Below are 21,917 nucleotides of genomic sequence, written 5' to 3'. Positions count from 1 at the left end.
TACCCTCTCTAACATGCTGGTAGCGAGAGTTTCATTTGGGTTTTTAGCGCTGGAAATAGTTACATTCCGACACATCTCAATAGCCAGACAGAAGCATGGTAGCATTGTGTATTCCAGGGACCAGCTGCTTGAGCTTATGCCAGCCAGTTTAGCGAGCAGAGCAGTGTACACCCCTGCTGAAATCTGAAGGAAAACACACAGAGGATGCAGAGGGGGATCACAAAGTCGAGGCAAGAGGACGGGGTCGAGACCACAGAGACTTATGGAGAAGAGGAGTTCGGTGGGTAATGGACGGCGCTATCCAGGCGTCAGAGAACATTTCGGGAGTGCCGTGTTATATGTTTCACTGGAACAGGGCTGCAGGAGGACATATCCGATCAAAATTTCTCCATGGACAGCTTCCTGACCGTTCGGGCTGACCGGAAGTGCACTGAGAGCGGTAAGCGTAAAGGAGTTGGGTGCTTACTGTTCTGGTTAACAGCACATGGTGCAATCCACATCATATTACGATCGAGGAACATGTTTGTAGACTGGATATTGAACTTTTTGCTGTTGGACTTGGGCCATATTCCTTCGAAATACAACACTGGGCGGCATGTGAGGTCATTCCTGCCTGTGGCCATCGAACTTGCAGCTCCTCCCATGGAGGGTCAGACACTCTGAGCCAATAGGCTGGTCCTGGACTTATTTCCATCTGTCATAGTTTGCATTTTGTTGTTTGATTGTTTGTGGTTTTTGTATTGCTATATTTATGCTCTATTCTTGCTTGGTGCAGCTGTAACAAAAGCCAATTTCCCTTGGGATCAATAAAGTATATCTATCTATCTATCTATCTATCTATTCATAAGTCCGGAGCTCCCCCAGGTCCTAAAGTCCGTCGCACTGATACAGGCTTAATTACAGGTCTCCCCCGCCATCCGAAGGTAGAGCGTTCCTATGAAACCTATTGTAAGCTGGAATGTCGTAAAGCAAAGAAGCAATTACCATTTATTCACATGGGAAAAATTTGTGAGCATTCGCAGACCCAAAAATAACCTACAAAATCATACATAAAACCTAAAATAACAGTAACATTAGTAAAAGCAGGAATGATATGATAAATACACAGCCTATATAAAGTAGAAATACTTCTCTACAATCGTTGCCTGCACTGTTCTCCGTAGCGAAAATCTCACGCAAGCGCTCTCGGCAAAAACACGGCACAAGCGCTCTCGGCAAAAACCTCTCTCTCGTAACCTTTAAGCTATGAAGCTGACAAATCATACCAAATAATGCATAAAAATACACAGCCTATATAAAGTAGAAATAATGTATGTACAGTGTGGTATCACTGTACATACTGGAATTGGGAAGACAGCGCCAAGCACACTGATGATGGTGTGTTAGGCTGAGTCGTCGGAGGATGGGGTGGTGCAGTGGCCCCCACCCTCCGGGCAGCCAACCGATACTGATCTGCGAAGCACGCAGGGATACAGCGGTAGCCGGGACTCACCCAGCACATCTTTAAGAAAAAAGGTGTAATAAACAAGCTAATTAATTAGGTGCCGCCTGGCATAAATTAATTAGCATGTTTATTTCGGCTTTTTTTCTTAAAGATATGCTGGGTGCATCCCAGATACTGCTGTATTCTCCACGAATCGGTATCTGTCTGCGGCCCGGGGTTTGGGATGGTGGGACACTGAGGTGTCGTCTGATTCCATCAGGGCAGGCAAGTCATCTTCTTCTATGTCTGCCTGCCTCGTTGTCGAAGGTCGAGGTTCGTCATCTGCTGAGGCTGATGTGGAAGGCTTGAAAAATGACAGTATGTTTGATTGCTAGCCTCGCGCATTTTTCTATCATACAGTTCTTTATAAGCATTTAAACCATCCTGCAAATATGTCCTAACCCTATGTACCCTTTCAAAATTAAAGTCCTACTCTTCTGTAATAATTGCAGCGAAAATCTCATGCAGTTGCTTCACGTTCAGTCCCTGGACAACTTCATTTTCGTTCCGTTCGCTATTGCATTTGGTTTCCATTACTATCCTTTCCTCTTCCAATTGCATCAGCTCTTCATCTATCAGTTCTTGGTCATGGGATGCCAAAACCTCTTCAACATCATATTCATCATCTTCCATAAGCCAAACTCACTTTGCCCTTGCTTCGTTCACCACGATCGAAACGCTTAATTATGTCTAGTTTTACACTGTGTAACACCCTTACGAGCTCTTTTAGGCTTTTCTGATACCTTAGAACTCATCTTGCAATTGGCTGCTGACACACACGTGGTTAAGCAGTGCCAGCTAGAATGCAGTTCCGAATCCAGGGGAGGAGCGGCTGTTTGGGGTGCGCGCTGCCCTTTTTTTTGTAACAGTGAAAACACCTTCTGTTAGCAAAAACAAGTAACTAACGTAGGTCTTTCATAACAGTGAGATTTCGTAAAGCGAACGTTTGAAAAGCAGGGGACACCTGTATCAATATAATTATCAATTTTTTGAAATCCGAAAAATTCTGAATTCCGAAATGCAACTGGCCCCAAGGATTTCAGATAAGGGATTGTGGAAATGTATACACTCTTGAGTAAGCAGGGCATGGGAAGAGCTAATGCTCAGTCTTGATTGGCTGGATCTGGCTTGCCTTTTCCTGATTGGTCAGTTTGAATTGACCTTCTTCTGATTGGTTTTAAGGCCAAAATCTTTAAATGTGGTCCTAGATTGGAGCTATCACTATACTCTTACAACATAATTGCCCAATCTTTCTCCGGCAGGCATTGCCTTCCTTGCCAAGGATACTGGCCTCATCAAACCTTGGTCTACATGAGCATGATAGGCAGTTTTCAACAATTCCACTTCATTCTGCTCTCCAGTTTTTTAAGGCACTCATATGTTTTTCCATCCTAGTCTTCAATGAGCTACCAATCTCACCAATTTATTTTTTTTGGCATGGTGATAGAAGTAGGGAGCACACAATTTCCTGACACAGTTCTTTACGTCTTCTAGGTGCCTAGACTTTTTCTTAGATATTTTTCTAATTGTGTCCATACTTTTTGCTATTAACTGGACACCATATTTTTGGCAAATATGTCCTATAACTGTTTTGTCTGGAGGTTATCTTTGTTGTGCTGTTTATGTTGCATCCATTCCTTTCTCAATTATGTGCATAGAGTAGACCTTTTTCTTGAATGCTTCTCTGAAATTCTTTGCAGCTCTAGTTGTGCACAAGGTATTTGCTCTTAGTGCTATGTCTTGAACAGTGCCAAGCATTGTCTTCTCTGGATGATTTGATTGGTAATTCAGATATTGGTTTGTGTGAGTCTTCCTCCTGTAAACACTCAACTCCAGCTTGTCTACCATACATCCAAAAACAGCAAATACCCTCACTTTCTACCTGCATGGTAAACTGTACGGTCTTGTTCTTATTGTTTAAATGTGTTAAACATGCCTCTAATATTTCCTGACCATGTTTACACAGAATAAATGTGTCATCCACATAGCACAGCCATTAAGTCTGTTTCAAGGTTGTCCATCAATAAATTTCATAGTACAGGAGTTGGAGAAGATTCCATGGCCATTCAATCCTTCTGTATGTAAAAACCTTCTCCAAACTGGGAAACTGTGTAAGTGTAGTCAACTCTAAAATTTGGTCTAAATTCAATCAAGTTTATTCTTTCCATGCAGCATTTTTTGTTGTCTCTCTCAAGCATGCCATTGCCTGGTCCATAGGCACAATGGTGAATAAGTCAACTACATCAAAGCTCACCACGCACATTTGTGAATCAATTTGAACTTCTGTAATCTTTTCCATAAAGCTTCTACTGTTAGCCATATTTGATGCAATACCATTCTACAAATGAATTTAACACCCCAAATAAATACTTGGCGAGTTGATGTGCTATTGTTCCTATGCAACTCACAATTAGTCTTAATGATATTCAAGGTTTGTGTATTTTCAGTAAACCATAAATAAGAACTGGCTTACATTTCTCTCTGATCTAAACATATTCTCTAAAATCGTTCCTCTTTTCCACTCCATTTTTAGTGTACAGTATATGCTTTCATCATAATAACACATACACCTTAGGTCAAAATATAAAACAGAAAGAAAGTCACAAGCCAAATATCACACAACTTAGTTGCGTCAGAAGAGCTCTGCTGTCCCTTCTAAATGACTAATCTTCCATTTTCTCATCTCCACCCCAACCCCGCAAGGAATCTTCAGTGCTCCTTAACATGCAGAAGCTACACAGCATCTTCCTTTCTGTGCACTGTCATCAGCCTAGAAGGCATATTCTGATGAATAAAATGCATATTTTGAATCCTCAAAGAACTTTATTTACTTCAAGAAGTATTTTTTAGCTAGAGTGCACAATGCAGAATTGATTATGGTGGCAGTTGTACAAAAGATGCACTTGGTATGTAACTCCAGTTTTCAATTTTGTTTGTACTTGTTCATCCACACCCTAATCAGTTGTTGCCAAGAGCAACTAAAACATTCTGAAGCTATAATCTGAATGTTTTCCTAGTAGCAGCAACAATTTTTCACTTGTAGACTCACACACAGTTCAGAAATATCATTACTCTGCATGATGTGATCAGCAAGTGTACACATTTATTTTCCTAACCTCCTCCCCCCCAGCCCCGGTACCAGACGCAAAACATGACCAGGCTATTCAGCCCTTTGTCTTTTCTGCCATTTCATTCTGCTGGCTCCTCCCTTACTGAAAAAGATCTATCAACATCTGTTCTAAATAAACCCAATGGTTTGGCCTCCACAGCTAACTATGGCATTAAATTCCACAGATTCACTATCCTCTGCCTAAAGAGATTCTTCCTCAACTCTGTTCTAGAAGGGCTAAACCATCTGCCCCCTCTTCAATCTGCCAGAGAACAAGATCTAAACAAAACATAAAAGATTACTTTTCCCTCTCCCTTCAGCCTGAACAAACAGGCCATCCTATATTATATAACTAACTCAACACTGATGTGAATATTAAAACACATTCATGGTTGAAAACTGATGGGACCCTTGTTATTTGTTACTTATATAAATTTGATTGCAAAATCTTGTGAAGTAAGTTTGCTGATGACACAAAATTCAACTTGTTGATAGTGAACAAGCTTCAAAGATTCAAAGTACATTTATTATCCAAATATTTATGTACTATACAACACTGAGATTTGTTCTTCCACAGTCAGCTCAGAGGACTACGTGCAGAATTCAGGAAATTGGGACTAGCTGAATGGGCACAATGATCACAATGGACTTGTCGTGCTGAAGGGCCTGTATTTTCGCTATATTGCTATGTTACTCTAAGACAACTTTTCAAGAGTGATAAAAGTTTAAACTTTATTTGTCACATGTACATTGAAACATCAAAAGACACAGTGAAATACATCTTTTAGGTCAACGACCAAAACAGTCTGAGGAGACTTTCTGGGACTAGCATGTAAGTCTTGTGGTCTTATGGTAAGACGCATGCTTTCGGTACCAACGTAGTATGCCCACAACTTACTAACCCTAACTTGTAAATCTTTGGAATGACAGCTGCTATACTTTGTTAGGACTCTGAAGCTACTTGGTATGTCAACAAATACACTCAAAATCTTCTATAGTTGTACTGTGGAGAGCATTCTGACAGGCTGCATCACTGTCTGGTATGGAGAGGCTACTGCACAGGACCGAAAGAAGCTGCAGGTTGTAAATCTAATCAGCTCCATCTTGGGCACTAGTCTACAAAGTACCCAGGATACCTTCTGGGAACGGTGTCTCAGAAAGGCAGCATCCATTATTAAGGACCTCCATCACCCAGGGCATGCCTTCTTCTCACTGTTACCATCAGGTAGGATGTACAGAAGCCTGAAGGCAGACACTCAGTGATTCAGGAACAGCTTCTTTGGCAGTTTGAACAGGACACAACAGCGCAAGCGTGTGAAGGTTGGCCTGTGAGGCAGCGGGCGAGTTTAAAAAGCAAGCAGATTGAGAAGGGGATTTGTTCAGCAGTTTGAATGGGACACGACAGCGCAAGTGCGTGAAGGTCAGCCTGGGAGACAGCGGGAGAGATTAAAAAGTGAGCAGATTGAGAAGGGACGGTCATTTCTTCGGCAGTTTGAATGGGGCACGACTGCGCAAGCGTGTGAAGATTAGCCCGTGAGACAGCGGGAGAGTTTAAAAAAGCGAGCAGATTAACGGAGCGGGCGACGGAGTAGTAGGAGACAGAGTAAGAAGGTTTTGGCTCGAGAGGCTGAGGATCAGCTTGCTCCCAGTGAGGTAAGGCCGGTAGGTTCCTTTAATTAATCTAATTAAATTAGGAGTAGGTAATGGAGGCAGCAGTTAGGGCAGTTGAGTGATCCGTCTGCAGTATGTGGGAAGTCAGGGTGGGCACAGTTGTCCCTGATGACTACACCTGTAAAAGGTGCATCCAGCTGCAGCCCCTGACAAACCGAGTTAGGGAACTGGAGCTGGATGAACTTCGGATCATTCCGGAGGCAGAGGCAGAAATAGACAGGAGTTACAGGGAGATAGTCACCCCTAGGAGTCAGGAGGCAGGTAGCTGGGTGACTGTCAGGAGAGGGAAGGGGAATAGACATAATGAGCAGAGCACCTCTGTGGCCGTTCCCATCAATAATAAGCATACTGTTTTGGATACTGTTGGTGGGGACGACCTATCAGGGACAAGTTGCAGTGGTTGCGTCTCTGGTACCGAGACTGGACCCTCAGCTCAGAAGGGAAGGAGGGAAAAGAGGAGAGCAGTAGTGATAGGGGATTTGATAGTTAGGGGGGCAGATAAGAGGTTCTGTGGGAGAGAACGAGAATCCCAGATGGTTTGTTGCCAGGGTCCATGATATCTTGGATCGAGTTCTCAGTATTCTCAAGAGGGAGGGAGAGCAGCCAGATGTCATGGACCATGTAGGGACCAATGATGTGGATAGGAAGAAGGAGGAGATCCTGCAAAGAGAGTTTAGGGAGTTAGGTGCCAAGTTGAAGGACAGGACCCCCAGGGTTGCAATCTCAGGATAGCTACCCGTACCGCGTGCTAGCGAGGCTAGAAATAGGAAGATAATGTAGCTAAATACGTGGCTAAGAAGTTGGTGCAGGAGGGAGGGCTTCATGTTTCTGGACAATTGGGCCTTGTTCCAGGGAAGGTGGGACCTGTTCCGACAGGACGGTTTGCACCTGAACTGGAGGGGGACTAACATCCTTGCGGGAAGGTTTGCTACTGCTTCTCTGGGGGGGTTTAAACTAGATTTGCAGGGAGAGGGGAACCAGAATGTTAGAGCAGATACTGAAGTGGAAGAGGATAAAGGTCATGCGAGAACTGCCAGTATAGTGCATGGAGTAAAGCCAGATCTAACATATAAAGAGGCTTTGAGGAAAAAGAAGCAGATAAAAGGGTGTAAAGGTAGTAAGGTAGAAGGGCTTAAGTGCATGTACTTCAATGCAAGAAGCATCAGGAACAAAGGTCATGCACTGAGAGCTTGGATACATACATGGAATTATGATATTGGTGGCCATTACAGAGACTTGGCTGGCATCAGGGCAGGAATGGATTCTCAATATTTCTGGATTTCAGTGCTTTAAAAGGGATGGAGGGGGTAAGGGGAGGAGGGGTGGCATTACTGATCAGGGATACTATTACAGCTACAGAAAGGGTGGGTAATGTAGCAGGATCCTCTTTTGAGTCAGTATGGGTAGAAGTCAGGAACAGGAAGGGAGCAGTTACTCTATTGGTGGTATTCTATAGGCCCCCTTGGTAGCAGCAGAGATACCGAGGAGCAGATTGGGAGGTGCAAAAATAACAGGGTTGTTATCATGGGTGACTTTAAATTCCCTAATACCGATTGGCACCTGATTAGTTCCAGTTTGTTCAGTGTGTCCAGGACAGATTCCGGTCACAGTAGGTTGCCAGGCCCACTGGGGGAATGCCATACTAGATCTAGTATTAGGTAACGAACTGGGTCAGGTCACAGATCTCACAGTGGGTGAGCATCTGGGGGACAGTGACCACCGCTCCCTGACCTGTAGTATTATTATGGAAAAGGATAAAATCAGAGAGGACAGGAAAATTTTTAATTGGGGAAGGGCAAATTATGAGGCTATAAGGCTAGAACTTGTGAGTGTGAATTGCGATGAAGTTTTTGTAGGGAAATGTACTATGGACATGTGGTCGATGTTTAGGGATCTCTTGCAGAATGTTAGGGATAAATTTGTCCCGATGAGGAAGATAAAGAATGGTAGGGTGAAGGAACCATGGGTGACAAGTGAGGTGGAAAATCTAGTCAGGTGGAAGAAGGCAGCATACATGAGGTTTAGGAAGCAAGGATCAGATGGGTCTATTTTGGAATATAGGGTAGCAAGAAAAGAGCTTAAGAAGGGGCTGAGAAGGGGGCATGAGAAGGCCTTGGCGAGTAGGGTAAAGGAAAACCCCAAAGAATTCTTCAATTATGTGAAGAACAAAAGGATGACAGGAGTGAAAGTAGGACCGATTAGAGATAAAGGTGGGAAGATGTGCCTGGAGGCTGTGGAAGTGAGCGAGGTCCTCAATGAATACTTCTCTTTTGTATTCATCAATGAGAGGGAACTTGATGATGGTGAGGACAAGATGAGTGAGGTTGATGTTCTGGAGCATGTTGATATTAAGGGAGAGGAGGTGTTGGAGTTGTTAAAATACATTAGGACGGATCAGTCCCCGGGGCCTGATGGAATATTCCCCAGGCTGCTCCACGAGGCGAGAGAAGAGACTGCTGAGCCTCTGGCTAGGATCTTTATGTCCTTGTTGTCCATGGGAATGGTACCGGAGGATTGGAGGGAGGCGAATGTTGTCCCCTTGTTCCAAAAAGGTAGTAGGGATAGTCTGGGTAATTATAGACCAGAAAGCCTTACGTCTGTGGTGGGAAAGCTGTTGGAAAAGATTCACTGAGATAGGATCTATGGGCATTTAGAGAATCATGGTCTGATCAGGGACAGTCAGCATGGCTTTGTGAAGGACAGATCGTGATAAGAGTTCTTTGAGGAGGTGACCAGGCATATAGATGAGGGTACTGCAGTGGATGTGATCTACATGGATTTTAGTAAGGCATTTGACCAGGTTCCACACAGTAGGCTTAGTCAGAAAGTTAGAAGGCATGGGATCCAGGAAAGTTTGGCCAGGTGGATTCAGAATTGGCTTGCCTGCAGAAGGCAGAGGGTGGTGGTGGAGGGAGCACATTCGGATTGGAGTGTTGTGACTAGTGGTGTCCCACAAGGATCGGTTCTGGGACCTCTACTTTTCGTGATTTTTATTAACGACCTGGATGTTGGGGTGGAAGGGTGGGTTGGCAAGTTTGCAGACGACACAAAGGTTGGTGGTGTTGTAGGTAGTGTAGAGGATTGTCAAAGATTGCAGAGAGACATCGATAGGATGCAGAAGTGGGCTGAGAAGTGGTAGATGGAGTTCAACCAAGAGAAGTGTGAGGTGGTACACTTTGGAAGGACAAACTCCAAGTCAGAGTACAAAGTAAATGGCAGGATACTTGGTAAACAACAGGAATTCTGCAGATGCTGGAAATTCAAGCAACACACATCAAAGTTGCTGGTGAACGCAGCAGGCCAGGCAGCATCTATAGTAAGAGGCGCAGTCGACATTTCAGGCCGAGACCCTTCGTCAGGACTAACTGAAGGAAGAGTGAGTAAGGGATTGCTTGGTAGTGTGGAGGAGCAGAGGGATCTGGGGGTACATGTGAACAGATCCCTGAAAGTTGTCTCACAGGTAGATAGGGTAGTCAAGAAAGCTTATGGGGTGTTAGCCTTCATAAGTTGAGGGACAGAGTTTAAGAATCGCGAGGTAATGATGCAGCTCCATAACACTCTGGTTGGACCACACGTACTGTGTCTAGTTCTGGTCACCTTACTATAGGAAGGATGTGGAAGTATTGAAAAGGGTACAGAGGAGATTTACCAGGATGCTGCCTGGTTTAGGGAGTATGTATTATGACTAGAGATTAAGAGAGATAGGGCTTTCCTCTTTGGAGAGAAGGAGGATGAGAGGAGACAGGATAGAAGTACACAAGATATTAAGAGGAATATATAGAGTGAACAGCCAGTGCCTCTTTCCTAGGGCACCACTGCTCAGTACAAGAGGACATGGCTTTATGGTAAGGGGTGGGAAGTTCAAGAGGGATATTAGAGGAAGGTTTTTTATTCAGAGAGTGGTTGGTGCGTGGAACGCACTGCCTGAGTCAGTGGTGGAGGCAGATACACTAGTGAAATTTAAGAGACTACTAGACAGATATATGGAGGAATTTAAGGTGGGGGGTTATATGGGAGGCAGGGTTAAGGGTTGGCACAACATTGTGGGCCAAAGGGCCTGTACTGTGCTGTATTATTCTACGTTCTGGGTTCTTCCCCTCTGCCATCCGATTCCTAAATGGACATTGAATCTTTGGACACTACCTCACTTTTTTTAAATATACAATATTTCCGTTTTTACACACTTAAAAAAATTATTCAATATACGTAATTGATTTACTTGTTTATTTATTACTAAAGTATTTGATTTATTATTATTTTTATTTAATTTCTCTGCTAGATTATGTATTGCATTGAACTGCTGCTGCTCAGTTAACAAATTTCACGTCACATGACGGTGATAATAAACCTGATTCTGATTCTGACTCTGACTCTGATTCCTCATCTCCACTAGCCTACAGGTCACCCTTAGGCAAGGTGTAGCACTCTGCCAGATCAGGGTCATGTGAGGCCATGGGAGCAGTTGGTGGATGGTCATATGAGGAAATGGTGCATATCACAAATTCTGATTATGCGACCATTGAAATCATGCAGACCATCTCTCTGAAGAGTATTGATAACGGCAGGGGTCATTCAGCTTGTAAAGACACTGTCCAGAAGAAGGCAAGAAGGCACTTCTGTTGAAAAATTTGCAAAGAACAATCATAGTCATGGAAAAACTATGGCAGCCTATGTCTTATGACATGACACATAACAAACAAAAAAGTCCCATGAAGGATAGTTACTTTAAGCAGAAATGAGTTTGAAAACACTAAATTCATACCTTCGCCAGGCTTAGGATTCCAGCCAAGCTTCAAGCCAATGTGTGAGAACAAGTCAACAATGAATTCTTGAATTTCATCATGAAAGTCTGTATGGGATAATAAGGTAGAAAGAGTCCCCAGATTGCTGCTTATATTGCTCCACACTGTGTAATTTGGCTCATTCACAAAAGCTTTCATAACTTTCAATACTTCCACTGTGCTGACAATACCAGCTCGAGCCTGGAAAAACACAATAGGACAACTTGTCAACATGGAGATTAAAATATTGGAACTGCTGTCAGAGGTCTGGATAATTAATCTAATGAGAAGAGAGGGGTAATAAATCAGCCATGATGCAATAGCGGTGTAGGCTCAACAGGGGGAATAGCCTAATTCTACTCTTCTTTCTGATGGTCTTACTGATCTGCTTCATGACCAAACATTCAAACAGCAGAGCAGACATAAACAAATGCGAGTGCAGAAATCTCAATGATAGTCAACCAAAGCCAGATGTTTTAGACAAGAAAACTTGATGTGAAGGCTAAGCCACTAAGTACATTTAAAGCAAAAGTTGAAAGAAACAGAACATTAAAACAGAAATACAGTACATATCAAAACAATTGACAGAAACACACTTAACCTTTTAGGTCAGTAACTTCCCATTAGGTTAACTTTAATACAAGGGTTCCCAGCCTTCTTTTACGCCATGTACCCGTATCATTAAGAGAGTAGCTGGTAGACCCTAGCCTGGGAATGTATAACAGCCAAATCAATATTTTGGTAATATTAATTTAGGTCAGATGAAATGGAGGAAAGTCTTTACCGAGCTTTCTTAATTTAAATTTCACCTTCCTCCATGGTTGTTGACGGTATAAATATATATAATTATACCATAAGATATAGGAGCAGAAGTAGGCCATTTGGCCCATCAAGTCTGTTCCACCATTCAATCATAGGCTAATCCAATTCTTCCGGTCATCCCCATGCCCTCCGATGCCATGGCTAATCAAGAACCTATCTATCTCTGCCTTAAATACACCCAATGACTTGGACTCCACAGCTGCTTGTGGCAACAAGTTCTACAAATTTACCACCCTCTGACGAAAGTAATTTCTTTGCATCTCTGTTCTAAATAGAGGTCCTTCAATCCTGAAGTTGTGCCCTCTTGTCCTAGACTCCTCTACCATGGAAAATAACTTTGCCGTATCTAATCTATTCTGGCTTTTTAACATTCAAAACATTTGTATGAGACCACCCTCATTCTCCTGAACTCCAGGGAATACAGCCCAAGTGCTGCCAGACATTCTTCGTTGGTAACCCTTTCATTCCTGGAATCATTCTCATGAATCTTCTCTGAACCCTCTCCAATGTCAGTATATCCTTTCTAAAATAAGGAGCCCAAAACTGCACACAATACTCCAATTGTGATCTCACGAGTGCCTTATAGAGCCTCAACATCACATCTCTGCTCTTATATTCTATACCTCTAGAAATGAATGCCAACATTGCATTCACCTTCTTCACCACTGACTCAACCTGGAGGTTAACCTTTAGGGTATCTTGCACGAGGACTCCAAAGTCCCTTTGCACCTCTGCATTTTGAATCCTCTCCCCTTTTAAACAATTGTCTGCCTGTTTATTTCTTCTACCAAACTGCTTGACCATACACTTTCCGATATTGTATTTCATTTTCCACTTCTTTGCCCATTCCCCTAAACTATCTAAGTCTCTCTGTTTCCCTATCACTACCCGCTCCTCGGCCTTTGTGTCATCGGCAAATTTAGCCACAAACTCATTAATCTCATAGTTCAAATCATTGACATACATCGTAAAAAGCAGTGGTCCTAACACCGACCCCTGTAGACCTCCACTGGTAACTGGCACCCAGCAGAATAGGATCCCTTTATTCCCACCCTTTGTCTTCTGCCGATCAGCCAATGCTCCAGCCATCCTAGTAACTTCCTTGTAAGTCCATGGGCGCTTCCTTGTAATTTCCTCAAAGAATTGAAGTAGGTTAGTAAGGCAGGATTTTCCTTTCAGGTTTATGCTGACTTTGGCCTATCTTGTCATGTGCCTCCGGGTCCATAATTTACTTTCTGCTGCCTCCTAGCCTTCTTAAATAGCAGAGCAACATTTGCAATTTTCCAGTTATCTGGTACAATGCCAGAATCTATTAATTCTTGAAAGATCATTGTTAAAGCTTCCGCAATCTCTCCAGCTACTTCCTTCAGAAACCAAAGGTGCATTCCATCAGGTCCAGGAGATTTATCCACCCTCAGACCGTTAAGCTTCCTGAGTGCCTTCTCAGTCATGATTTTCACTGCACATATTCAGTTTCTTGACACTCTTGAACGTCCGGCATAATGCAGATATCTTCCACTGTGAAAACTGTTGTAAAATACACATTCAGTTCCTCTGCCATCTCTGTCTCTCTCATTATAATATCTTCAGCGTCATTTTCTATTGGTCCTGTATCTACCCTCAACTCTCTTTTATACTTTATATACTAAAAAATGCTTGTAGTATCTTCTCTGATATTAGTCGCCAGCTTCCTTCCATAATTAATCTTTTCCTTCCTAATGACCTTCTTAGTTTCGCTCTGCAAGTTTTTAAAAGGTTTCCAATCCTTTATCTTCCTACTAGCTTTGCCTTCCTTGTATGCCCGCTCTTTTGTTTTTACTGCACTTGTCAGTCACAGTATTGTCCTTTTTCCATTTGGAAATTTCTTTATTTGTAATCTATCTGTCTTGCACTTCCCTCATTTTTCGCAGAAACTCCTGCCATTGCTGCTCTGCTGTCCTTCCTGTTAGTGTTCCTTTCCAATCAACTTCGGCCGTCTCTCAACATCACACACATATGCAAGGAAAGTCAAAAGTGACTTCTGTCATCATGGAGCCCCCACCACCTAGGTCATGCTCTCTCTTTCACTGCTGCAAGCAAGAAGAAAGTACTCTAGACTTACACCACCAGGTTCAGGAACAGTTATTACCCCTCCATTATCAGGCTCTTGAACCAAATGGGATAACTTCACTTGCCCCATCATTGAAGAGTCACTTCCAAGGATTCTTCATCTCACGTTATTTTGTATTTTCAGTTAGTTACCTTCTGCACTCTGGCCGAGCACCCTAATTGGGAACTCTTCCATTGATTCTGTTATAGTTATTTTCCTACTGATTTGTTGAGTGTAACCATGAGAACATGAATCTTAGGGTTGTATATGGTGATATACAAACATACAGATTACATATATATAAAAATACTTTGATAATAAATTGACTTTGAACTTTGCTGAGGGATTTCTGATCTCAGTGTTAATACCTCCCTCAATTAATGTGGCTATGAGGGCGGAGGGAATAGGTTCAGCAGAAATGCGGCTGAAATTGTGGCACTCCTGGTATCCAACTTCTATGCCACTTGGCAGTGGGAAGAACTGACACTTGTTTAAGCTGCCAGTCAACCTACAGACATATCGGATTGAGAAAGGGAAATAGAATTCACTTAGAATTGTTTTAGGATTCATCACACTGAAGGACAAGCACTGATCAACATGCAGATTTTGAAGTATTTAAAGAGAAGAAAGATCTAGGAATGACAGCAGGCTTAATGTATTCCATTGTTGCTGAGCTGTACATCAAATAGTATTGAATTGGTATAGTACTGGTGTGAAGTTATTTGCTGAACCTATATACTGTAGCCCATTGGTTGCTGTGAAAACTTCAATCATCACTGGATAAATAATGAGCATTACCTTTAATAAAGTGAGTTGTGGTGACTGATTTTCATGCAGTCAAAGCTGACCTTTACTCTGTTATACTGAATGATATCTCCAGTTTACAAATATTCTTCAAATTGCTTCCAAGTCTGGCACTTCCTTTCTTCAATTTTTGCATGGAGTAGCACTGATCAGCATCAATATTGGTGTGAATATCTACAACCTGAAGTTTTAGATTTCCTCCCAAGATTCTTCGTTAATCTACTTCTATACTCCTTAAGAGTGTTATGTCCATGATTTTATAATTTTCCTTAATGTTAATCCTTATAGGAGTTAGTGTCAACTTTTGTTTGCTAATACTCTTCTGAAGCTTTTTTAGATGTCTTTGCTATGTCAAAGAAACTATGCAAATAGAACTAGTTAGTTAATGTGGTGACTTGAGACACATTGCTTCTGAAACATGTATTGGATATATTAATCAAGGAAGCTTTTTGAAATGCAAAGATACAATAAATAAGGATTAACAGCAACACACACAAAATGCTGGTGGAACGCAGCAGGCCAGGCAGCATCTATAGTAAGAAGTACAGGTGTCCCCCGCTTTTCGAATGTTCGCTTTACGAAACCTCGCTGTTACGAGAGACCTACATTAGTTACCTGTTTTTGTTAACAGAAGGTGGTTTCACTGTTAAGAAAAAAGGCAGCGCACTCTCCGAGCAGCCAAGCTCCTCCCCCGGAACTGCATTCTAGCCGTCATGCTTAAACACATGCCTGTGAGTAGCCGTTAGCAAGATGAGTTCTATGGTATCGGAAAAGCCTAAAAGAGCTCATAAGGGTGTCATACTTAGTGTAAAACTAGATATAATTAAGCGTTTCGATCGTGGTGAACGAAGTAAGGACAAAATGAGTTTGGCTTGTGGAAGTTGACGAAGATGATGTTGAAGAGGTTTTGGCATCCCATGACCAAGAACTGATAGATAAAGAGCTGATGCAATTGGAAGAGGAAAGGATAATAATCGGAACCGAATGTAGTAGCGAACAGACCGAAAGTGAAGTTGTCCAGGAACTGAACGTGAAGATTACCTGCGTGCCATGATGGAAATAGACGACGATGAGCTGACACCCCAGTGTCCCAACACCCCAACCCCCGAGCCTCGGACTGATACACTGCCGTGGAGAATGGAGCCGGGATGCACCCAACACATCTTTAAGAAAAGAGCCGAAATAAACAAGCTAATTAATTAGGTGCCGCCTGGCACGTAAATGTCAGCCCAAATCAGAGGCGACACAATCGGCAATCACCTCTGATCTGGGCTGATATTTACTTACCAGGTGGCACCTAATTAATTAACTTATTTACTTCGGCTTTTTTCTTAAAGATGTGCTGGATGCATCCTGGCCACTGCTGACCGCTGCATTCTTTGCGGATCAGTATCGGTCGGCAGCCGGAGGGTGGGGGTCACTGCACCACCCCAACCTCCGACAACATCATCAGTGTGCTTGGTGCTGTCTTCCCGATTCCGGTTAAGTGATACCACACTGTACATACATTATTTCTACTTTAGATAGGCTGTGTATTTTTATGCGTTATTTGGTGTGATTTGGTAGCTTCATAGCTTAAAGGTTACTGGAGAGTGTTTCTGCCGAGAGTGCTTGCTTGAGATTTTCGCTACGTAGAACAGGGCGGCAAAGATTGTGGAAAAGTATTTCTACTTTATATAGGCTGTATATTTATCATTTAATTCCTGCTTTTACCATATGTTACTGTTATTTTAGGTTTTATGTGTTATTTGACATGATTGGTAGGTTATTTTTTGGGTCTGCGAACGTCCACAAATTTTTCCCTATAAATAAACGGTAATTGTTTCTTCACCTTACAACATTCCAGCTTACGAACTGTTTCATAGGAACGCTCTACCTTCGGATGGTGGGGAAAACCTGTACAATCGAGGTTTGGGGCCAAGACCCTTGGTCAGGACTAACCAAAAGAAGAGATAGTAAGGGATTTGAAAATGGGAGGGGGATGGGGAGATCCGAAATGATAGGAGAAGACAGGAAGAAGAGGGAAGAAGCTAAGAGCTGGGAAGTTGATTGGCAAAAGGGATACAAGGCTGGAGAAGGGGCATTAATGGAAGTTAGAGAAATCGAAGGAACAACACCTTATATTCCGTCTGGGTAGCCTCCAACTTGATAGCATGAACATCGATTTCTCTAACTTCTGTTAATGCCCCTCCTCCCCTTCCTACCCCATCCCTTATTTATTTTTATTTTCACCCCTATTTTTTTCTTCTCTTTCTGTCCTTCTCACAATCACTGCTTGCCTGCTCTCCATCTTCCTCTGGTGCTTCCCTCCCCCTTTCTTTCTCCCTAGGCCTCCCATCCCATGATCCTCTCCCTTCTCTAGCCTTGTATCCCTTTTGCCAATCAACTTTCCAGCTCTTGGCTCCATTCCTCCCCCTCCTGTCTTCTCTTATCATTTCAGATCTCCGCCTCCCCCTCCCACTTTCAAATCTCTTACTATCTCTTCTTTCAGTTAGTCCCGACAAAGGGTCTCGGCCCGAAACGTCGACTGCACTTTTTCCTAGAGATGCTGCCTGGCCTTCTGTGTTCCACCAGCATTTTGTGTTTGTTGCCTGAATTTCCAGTATCTGCAGATTTTTCTTATGTTTGAGGATTAACAGCAATCTTATTCTAATCCTTCACTTAATTTACATTTACAAATTATTGTTATTTAAGAAAATCTCAGTATACTCAACATTATTGACTGTGAAAGCTAGATACTAATAGTCTATTATGACATGAAGATATCATTCAAAGTCAAGACAATAGTAATACCCACAAGGTGTTACTCAAAAAGCTACGGAAGTTTATAAACTAATGTGGATTTACAGTACTGTACAAAAGTCTTAGCTACACATACATATATGGTGCTAGGGGGCTTAGGACTCTTGCATAGTACTGTATGTCAAGGTGGGAAGGCAGAAACTTTATTTTTAACATTAGCATTTTATTTATAAATAGCCAAAAAACTTCACTTTTAAACTCAGCTCATCGCATGTACTATTTCATATAGAAAAATATCTGAACTAGTGACTGATTATCATAAATGTTATTTCATTAAATTTGGAAGTAGATTCAATTTTGGCCTTGAACAAGTTATTTGATGGCAATATGTGGAAGAATAATTAAATATGGCTAAACATATATAAATACTATCATGCAGCTTTGGTTTTGAATCAGTTGAAAGCATAGAAGGGAAGACAGACTTGATGTTAATGTGCCAAAGGTTAGTGTAGATATTTCGGATTTTTGTTAAAATACATATACTCAATTTTCTCTACTTCTCCAAAGGTTCTCCTCTTTAATCAGGTTAATTTTCATGCTATACTGAGTCATAACACCATCAACTTTTGTTATCTATGTAAATTATTTGTATAACTTCACATTATTATTACTACATATGGAGTGTTCTGAACTTTGCTCTCAAGAAGCAACACAAAGGAGTTTGTGCCACAACAGAAATTACAAACAAAATATATTTATTATATTAGAGTTAAGGTAAAGGGAAAAAGGGTGGTGTGCGGTGTTGTAATGCTGGCTGCAGAATGGAAGGGAAAGAGAGAGAGTGGGAGTGGCATTGTTTTTAAACAGTCCCTAGCTCTTGCTGGCAATGGAAGGGGAATTGCCGGTGTCCCAGGGAATTACAACACATTTCAAAGAGAAAACATATGGCAGGAACAGGACATAAAAAGAGAAAATTCTGAATCAGTAAATGTCGACTACAAATGATAGTTTAATGAATATGAAAGTTTTTAATCACAGCCACAAGACATATTATTTGTAGACAAAGAACATACAGAGTTCTACAAGAATGGTGAAGATTTACACAAGTTTTACTAATAATGCTTTAGAAATTTTTGATGAGTGGAGTGCAAACACATTTTTAAGTACTTCATAAATGGAGTGTACCATATCACCTACATTATAATAAGAGACTACTTTAGGTTGTAGTAACATGTCGTTGCATGCGCTATTAGGCGAGTATTCATCTGTATGTAAGTTCGGACTCTACCAGTAAAGAACCATGAAGCTTAGTTTCCGTCTCCAACGTTTTTATTAATAACACAGTTGAGTAAACAGGCCACATACACAACAGAGTCCTTCCTGACTTACCAGTGAGAACAAGTCATTCTGAAGCCCCAGTCGGTCTACAGGAGGAAGTGCAAGGTTCCGGATGCTGGATAGTAAACTCTCAAGCATTGTTGGACTGTACTGAATTCGGCAGAAGCCCACCGTTCCAGGATTCAACTGAAGATTAAGCAAAAGGAAAGCACAAGAATGATTTGTGTGCATTACATATACAGGTTTTACTGAACTCACATTGAGTTGACTTAAACATCTATTCTCCAGTACTCTCCGAACCAAGTAAAAATGAGCATTAGCTTGGTTTTAAAGAAAAGTACTGCAGATCTTGGAAATCTGAAATAAAAAACAGAAAAGGCTACAATATTCAGAGCAAAAGTGCTAGAAATTCACAAATATTCTTCTGCCACTAATGTTGTACAACTTGCTGTGTAGTTCTAGTATTTTCATTTTCTCTTTTATAACACAGCAGATTCTGTAGATGCTGGAAATGCAGAGCAACACAGACACACACACAGAGTCACAAAATCCTGGAGTATCTTCATAGATGCTGCCTGACTTGCTGAGTTCCTCCAGCATTTTGTGAATGTTACACTGTTTTTCTTGTGGGTAGGTTTACTTTAGTACCCAGAATCAGAAGACAGAAACTAATGCAATTTTTATCTAGTACTTACATTAGTGGGCAAACCTCAAACACAGGGACATAACTACATGATAAGGGTTAATCATTTAAACCTAAGGTACATAGAAATTTTTCCCACAGGGTGGTGAGCCCCCTGAATTCTCTGGCCTGGCAAGTAATAGAGTTGGATTATGAGATAGATAGATATCCAATTGATTGAGGAATAGAAAGGTATGATAAAATGACACACAAGAAGAGTTGCGGTCTGCTTGGTACTATTATAATCATACTGAATGGTGCAACAAGGCTTCATGACTTTAATAGCTTACTCCAACTTCTTTCTATTTGTGTTGTTGATAACGTCAATCCATTCAACTCACTAACACAGCATTAAGATTGTTCTGATATTCTACTTCACTGTGATGCTCACCAATTCCTGTATTTGATACTTTAGATCTAAATGTCACAGGGAAAAAGCGAACTCTGCTGAGGTTTCCTGAAAACTGATAAGTGCAACTGATGCTTTGCTTAGTGGGAGGCTTGGAGCTTTAATGTTAAAGGATTCAGAAGAATAGCCCTAGGAACAGCATTCTTAATGCAATGTGATCATTCCCAGACCACTCCAGCTTTCAGAAAATGATTCATGAGGAAAGGAGAAAATAACCAATAACCTTGTTTGTTAGGAATTTTTATTACACACAATTGCCATACATCATAAAACTAAATGACATGGGAGCTGAAGTAGGCCATTGACCCACTGGGTATTCTCTTCCATTCCATCACAGCTTACTTATTATCCCTCTCAACCACATTCTCCTGCCTTCTCCATATAACCTTCGACACACTTACTAATCAAAAATCTATCAACTGCCACATTAAGTATATTCAATGACTTCACCTCTACGGCCATTTGTGACAAATAATGTCATAGATTCATCTGCCTCTGGTCAAAGAAACTTTACTCATTGTCCTGTCCTCTTCACACGCCTTGCATGAATTGACAGACAGAGGAAACTCCATCCCCAATTACTACACTGACAAAGACATTCCAAGTTGACTTTCTTCAATGCAGCAACTAGCAGTAGGGTAAAACTGACAGAAAGAAAACATACCATCAACAGGTGTCCAAATTCCCATTATGGTAAGTACAAGGCAAGCATTAAGTATACCAGGGGTTCCCAACCTTTTTTGCACTGCGGACTGGTTTAACATTGACAATATTCCTGCGGACCGGCCAACCGGGGGGGGGGGGGCGGGCGTGTAGGATTGCCAACGGGCAAGTGTAGCAGTCAAATACGTTCTGTTTACCCAGAGAAAGACTACAATGACCATGAAGCCTTGCGCGGGCACCAATGCACATGTGCGTCGTGACCTGTCGATTTTTTTTCTCTGCAAATCCTTTTTGGCGATTCTGTTCGGCGGGGGGGGGGGGGTGTTAATCACGACCGGAATGTCAGTGATAAGTAGCTAATACATTCAATTTCGTTTCTAAAAGGGTTTATCTAACCAATTTAATATTAAGCACACAGCGCACATTTTCCTTGCATGAACATAGTGCTAAGTCAATTATCAGGGGAGCTTGAAGAAAGTGTTGAACGAATTTCCAGTAGAAGTGGTAGAGGCAGGTTCGATATTATCATTTAAAGAAAAATTGGATAGGTATATGGAGAGGAAAGGAACGGAGGGTTATGGGCTGAGTGCAGGTTGGCGGGACTAGGTGACAGCAGTGTTCGGCATGTACTAGAAGGGCCGAGATCGCCTGTTTCTGTGCTGTAATTGTTATATGGTTATATAATTAAGTCAATAGCATCATAACATTTTAAGTAACGTTTGGATATTAAACACGCAGCCCATATTTTCCCTGTATGAACATATAAAATCACTGCAACACACCAATATCGCTGAATCAGTGGGAGCCCTGAGCTTGTTTCCCTGCAACAAGCCGGTCCTATCGAGGGGTGAAGGGAGACAGCGATACTCGAAGGGGGTTCCTTGTGTCCAGTCTATTCCGCAATTTAGTTTTCGTTGCATTCATTACAGAGATATGTTGGAAATGGAAGCAACGTTTTCAGTGCTTTCGTGGCTATCTCAGGATATTTCGCCTTGACTTTGACCCAAAGTGCCGGCAGAGATGTTATGTCAAACATACTTTTCATCCCGTCGTCATTTGCAAGTTTGGGGAGTTGATCTTTTTCCTGCGCTGACACGGATGACGCGTGGGTAATGACCTCGCGTGCGTAATGGCTCAACAGTGGGCGTGACAGGGAATGAGGAAAGGTGCAGCTGACTCATATCGCCAAATCATATCGTTTCCTTGCGGCCCGGTAGCACATGCTTTGCGGCCCGGTACCGGTCTGCAGCCCAGTGGTTGGGGACCACTTAAGTATACCACAAACGATACAACATTATACACAAGATACTGTATACAAATAAGT

The 21,917-nt window shown here is 42.0% G+C and overlaps 1 protein-coding gene across 1 annotated transcript in view; it reads right to left on the bottom strand.

Annotated features, from left to right (window-relative positions):
• Positions 1-21,917, bottom strand: part of LOC134341434 (puromycin-sensitive aminopeptidase-like) — a gene marked incomplete at its 5' end in the record, with an annotated part of 301,555 nt that overhangs the window by 74,550 nt on the left and 205,088 nt on the right. The window contains 2 exons of the mRNA XM_063039287.1: positions 11,026-11,245; positions 18,891-19,025. Coding sequence (XP_062895357.1) covers positions 11,026-11,245; positions 18,891-19,025 — 355 coding nt within the window. The remainder of the gene's footprint in view (positions 1-11,025; positions 11,246-18,890; positions 19,026-21,917) is intronic.

This window comes from Mobula hypostoma (genome assembly GCF_963921235.1).
Source record: "Mobula hypostoma chromosome Y unlocalized genomic scaffold, sMobHyp1.1 SUPER_Y_unloc_3, whole genome shotgun sequence".
In the NCBI taxonomy this organism is placed as follows: domain Eukaryota; kingdom Metazoa; phylum Chordata; class Chondrichthyes; order Myliobatiformes; family Myliobatidae; genus Mobula; species Mobula hypostoma.
The sequence above is the reverse complement of the archived record's forward strand: the minus strand, read 5'-3'. Positions and strand labels throughout refer to the sequence as shown.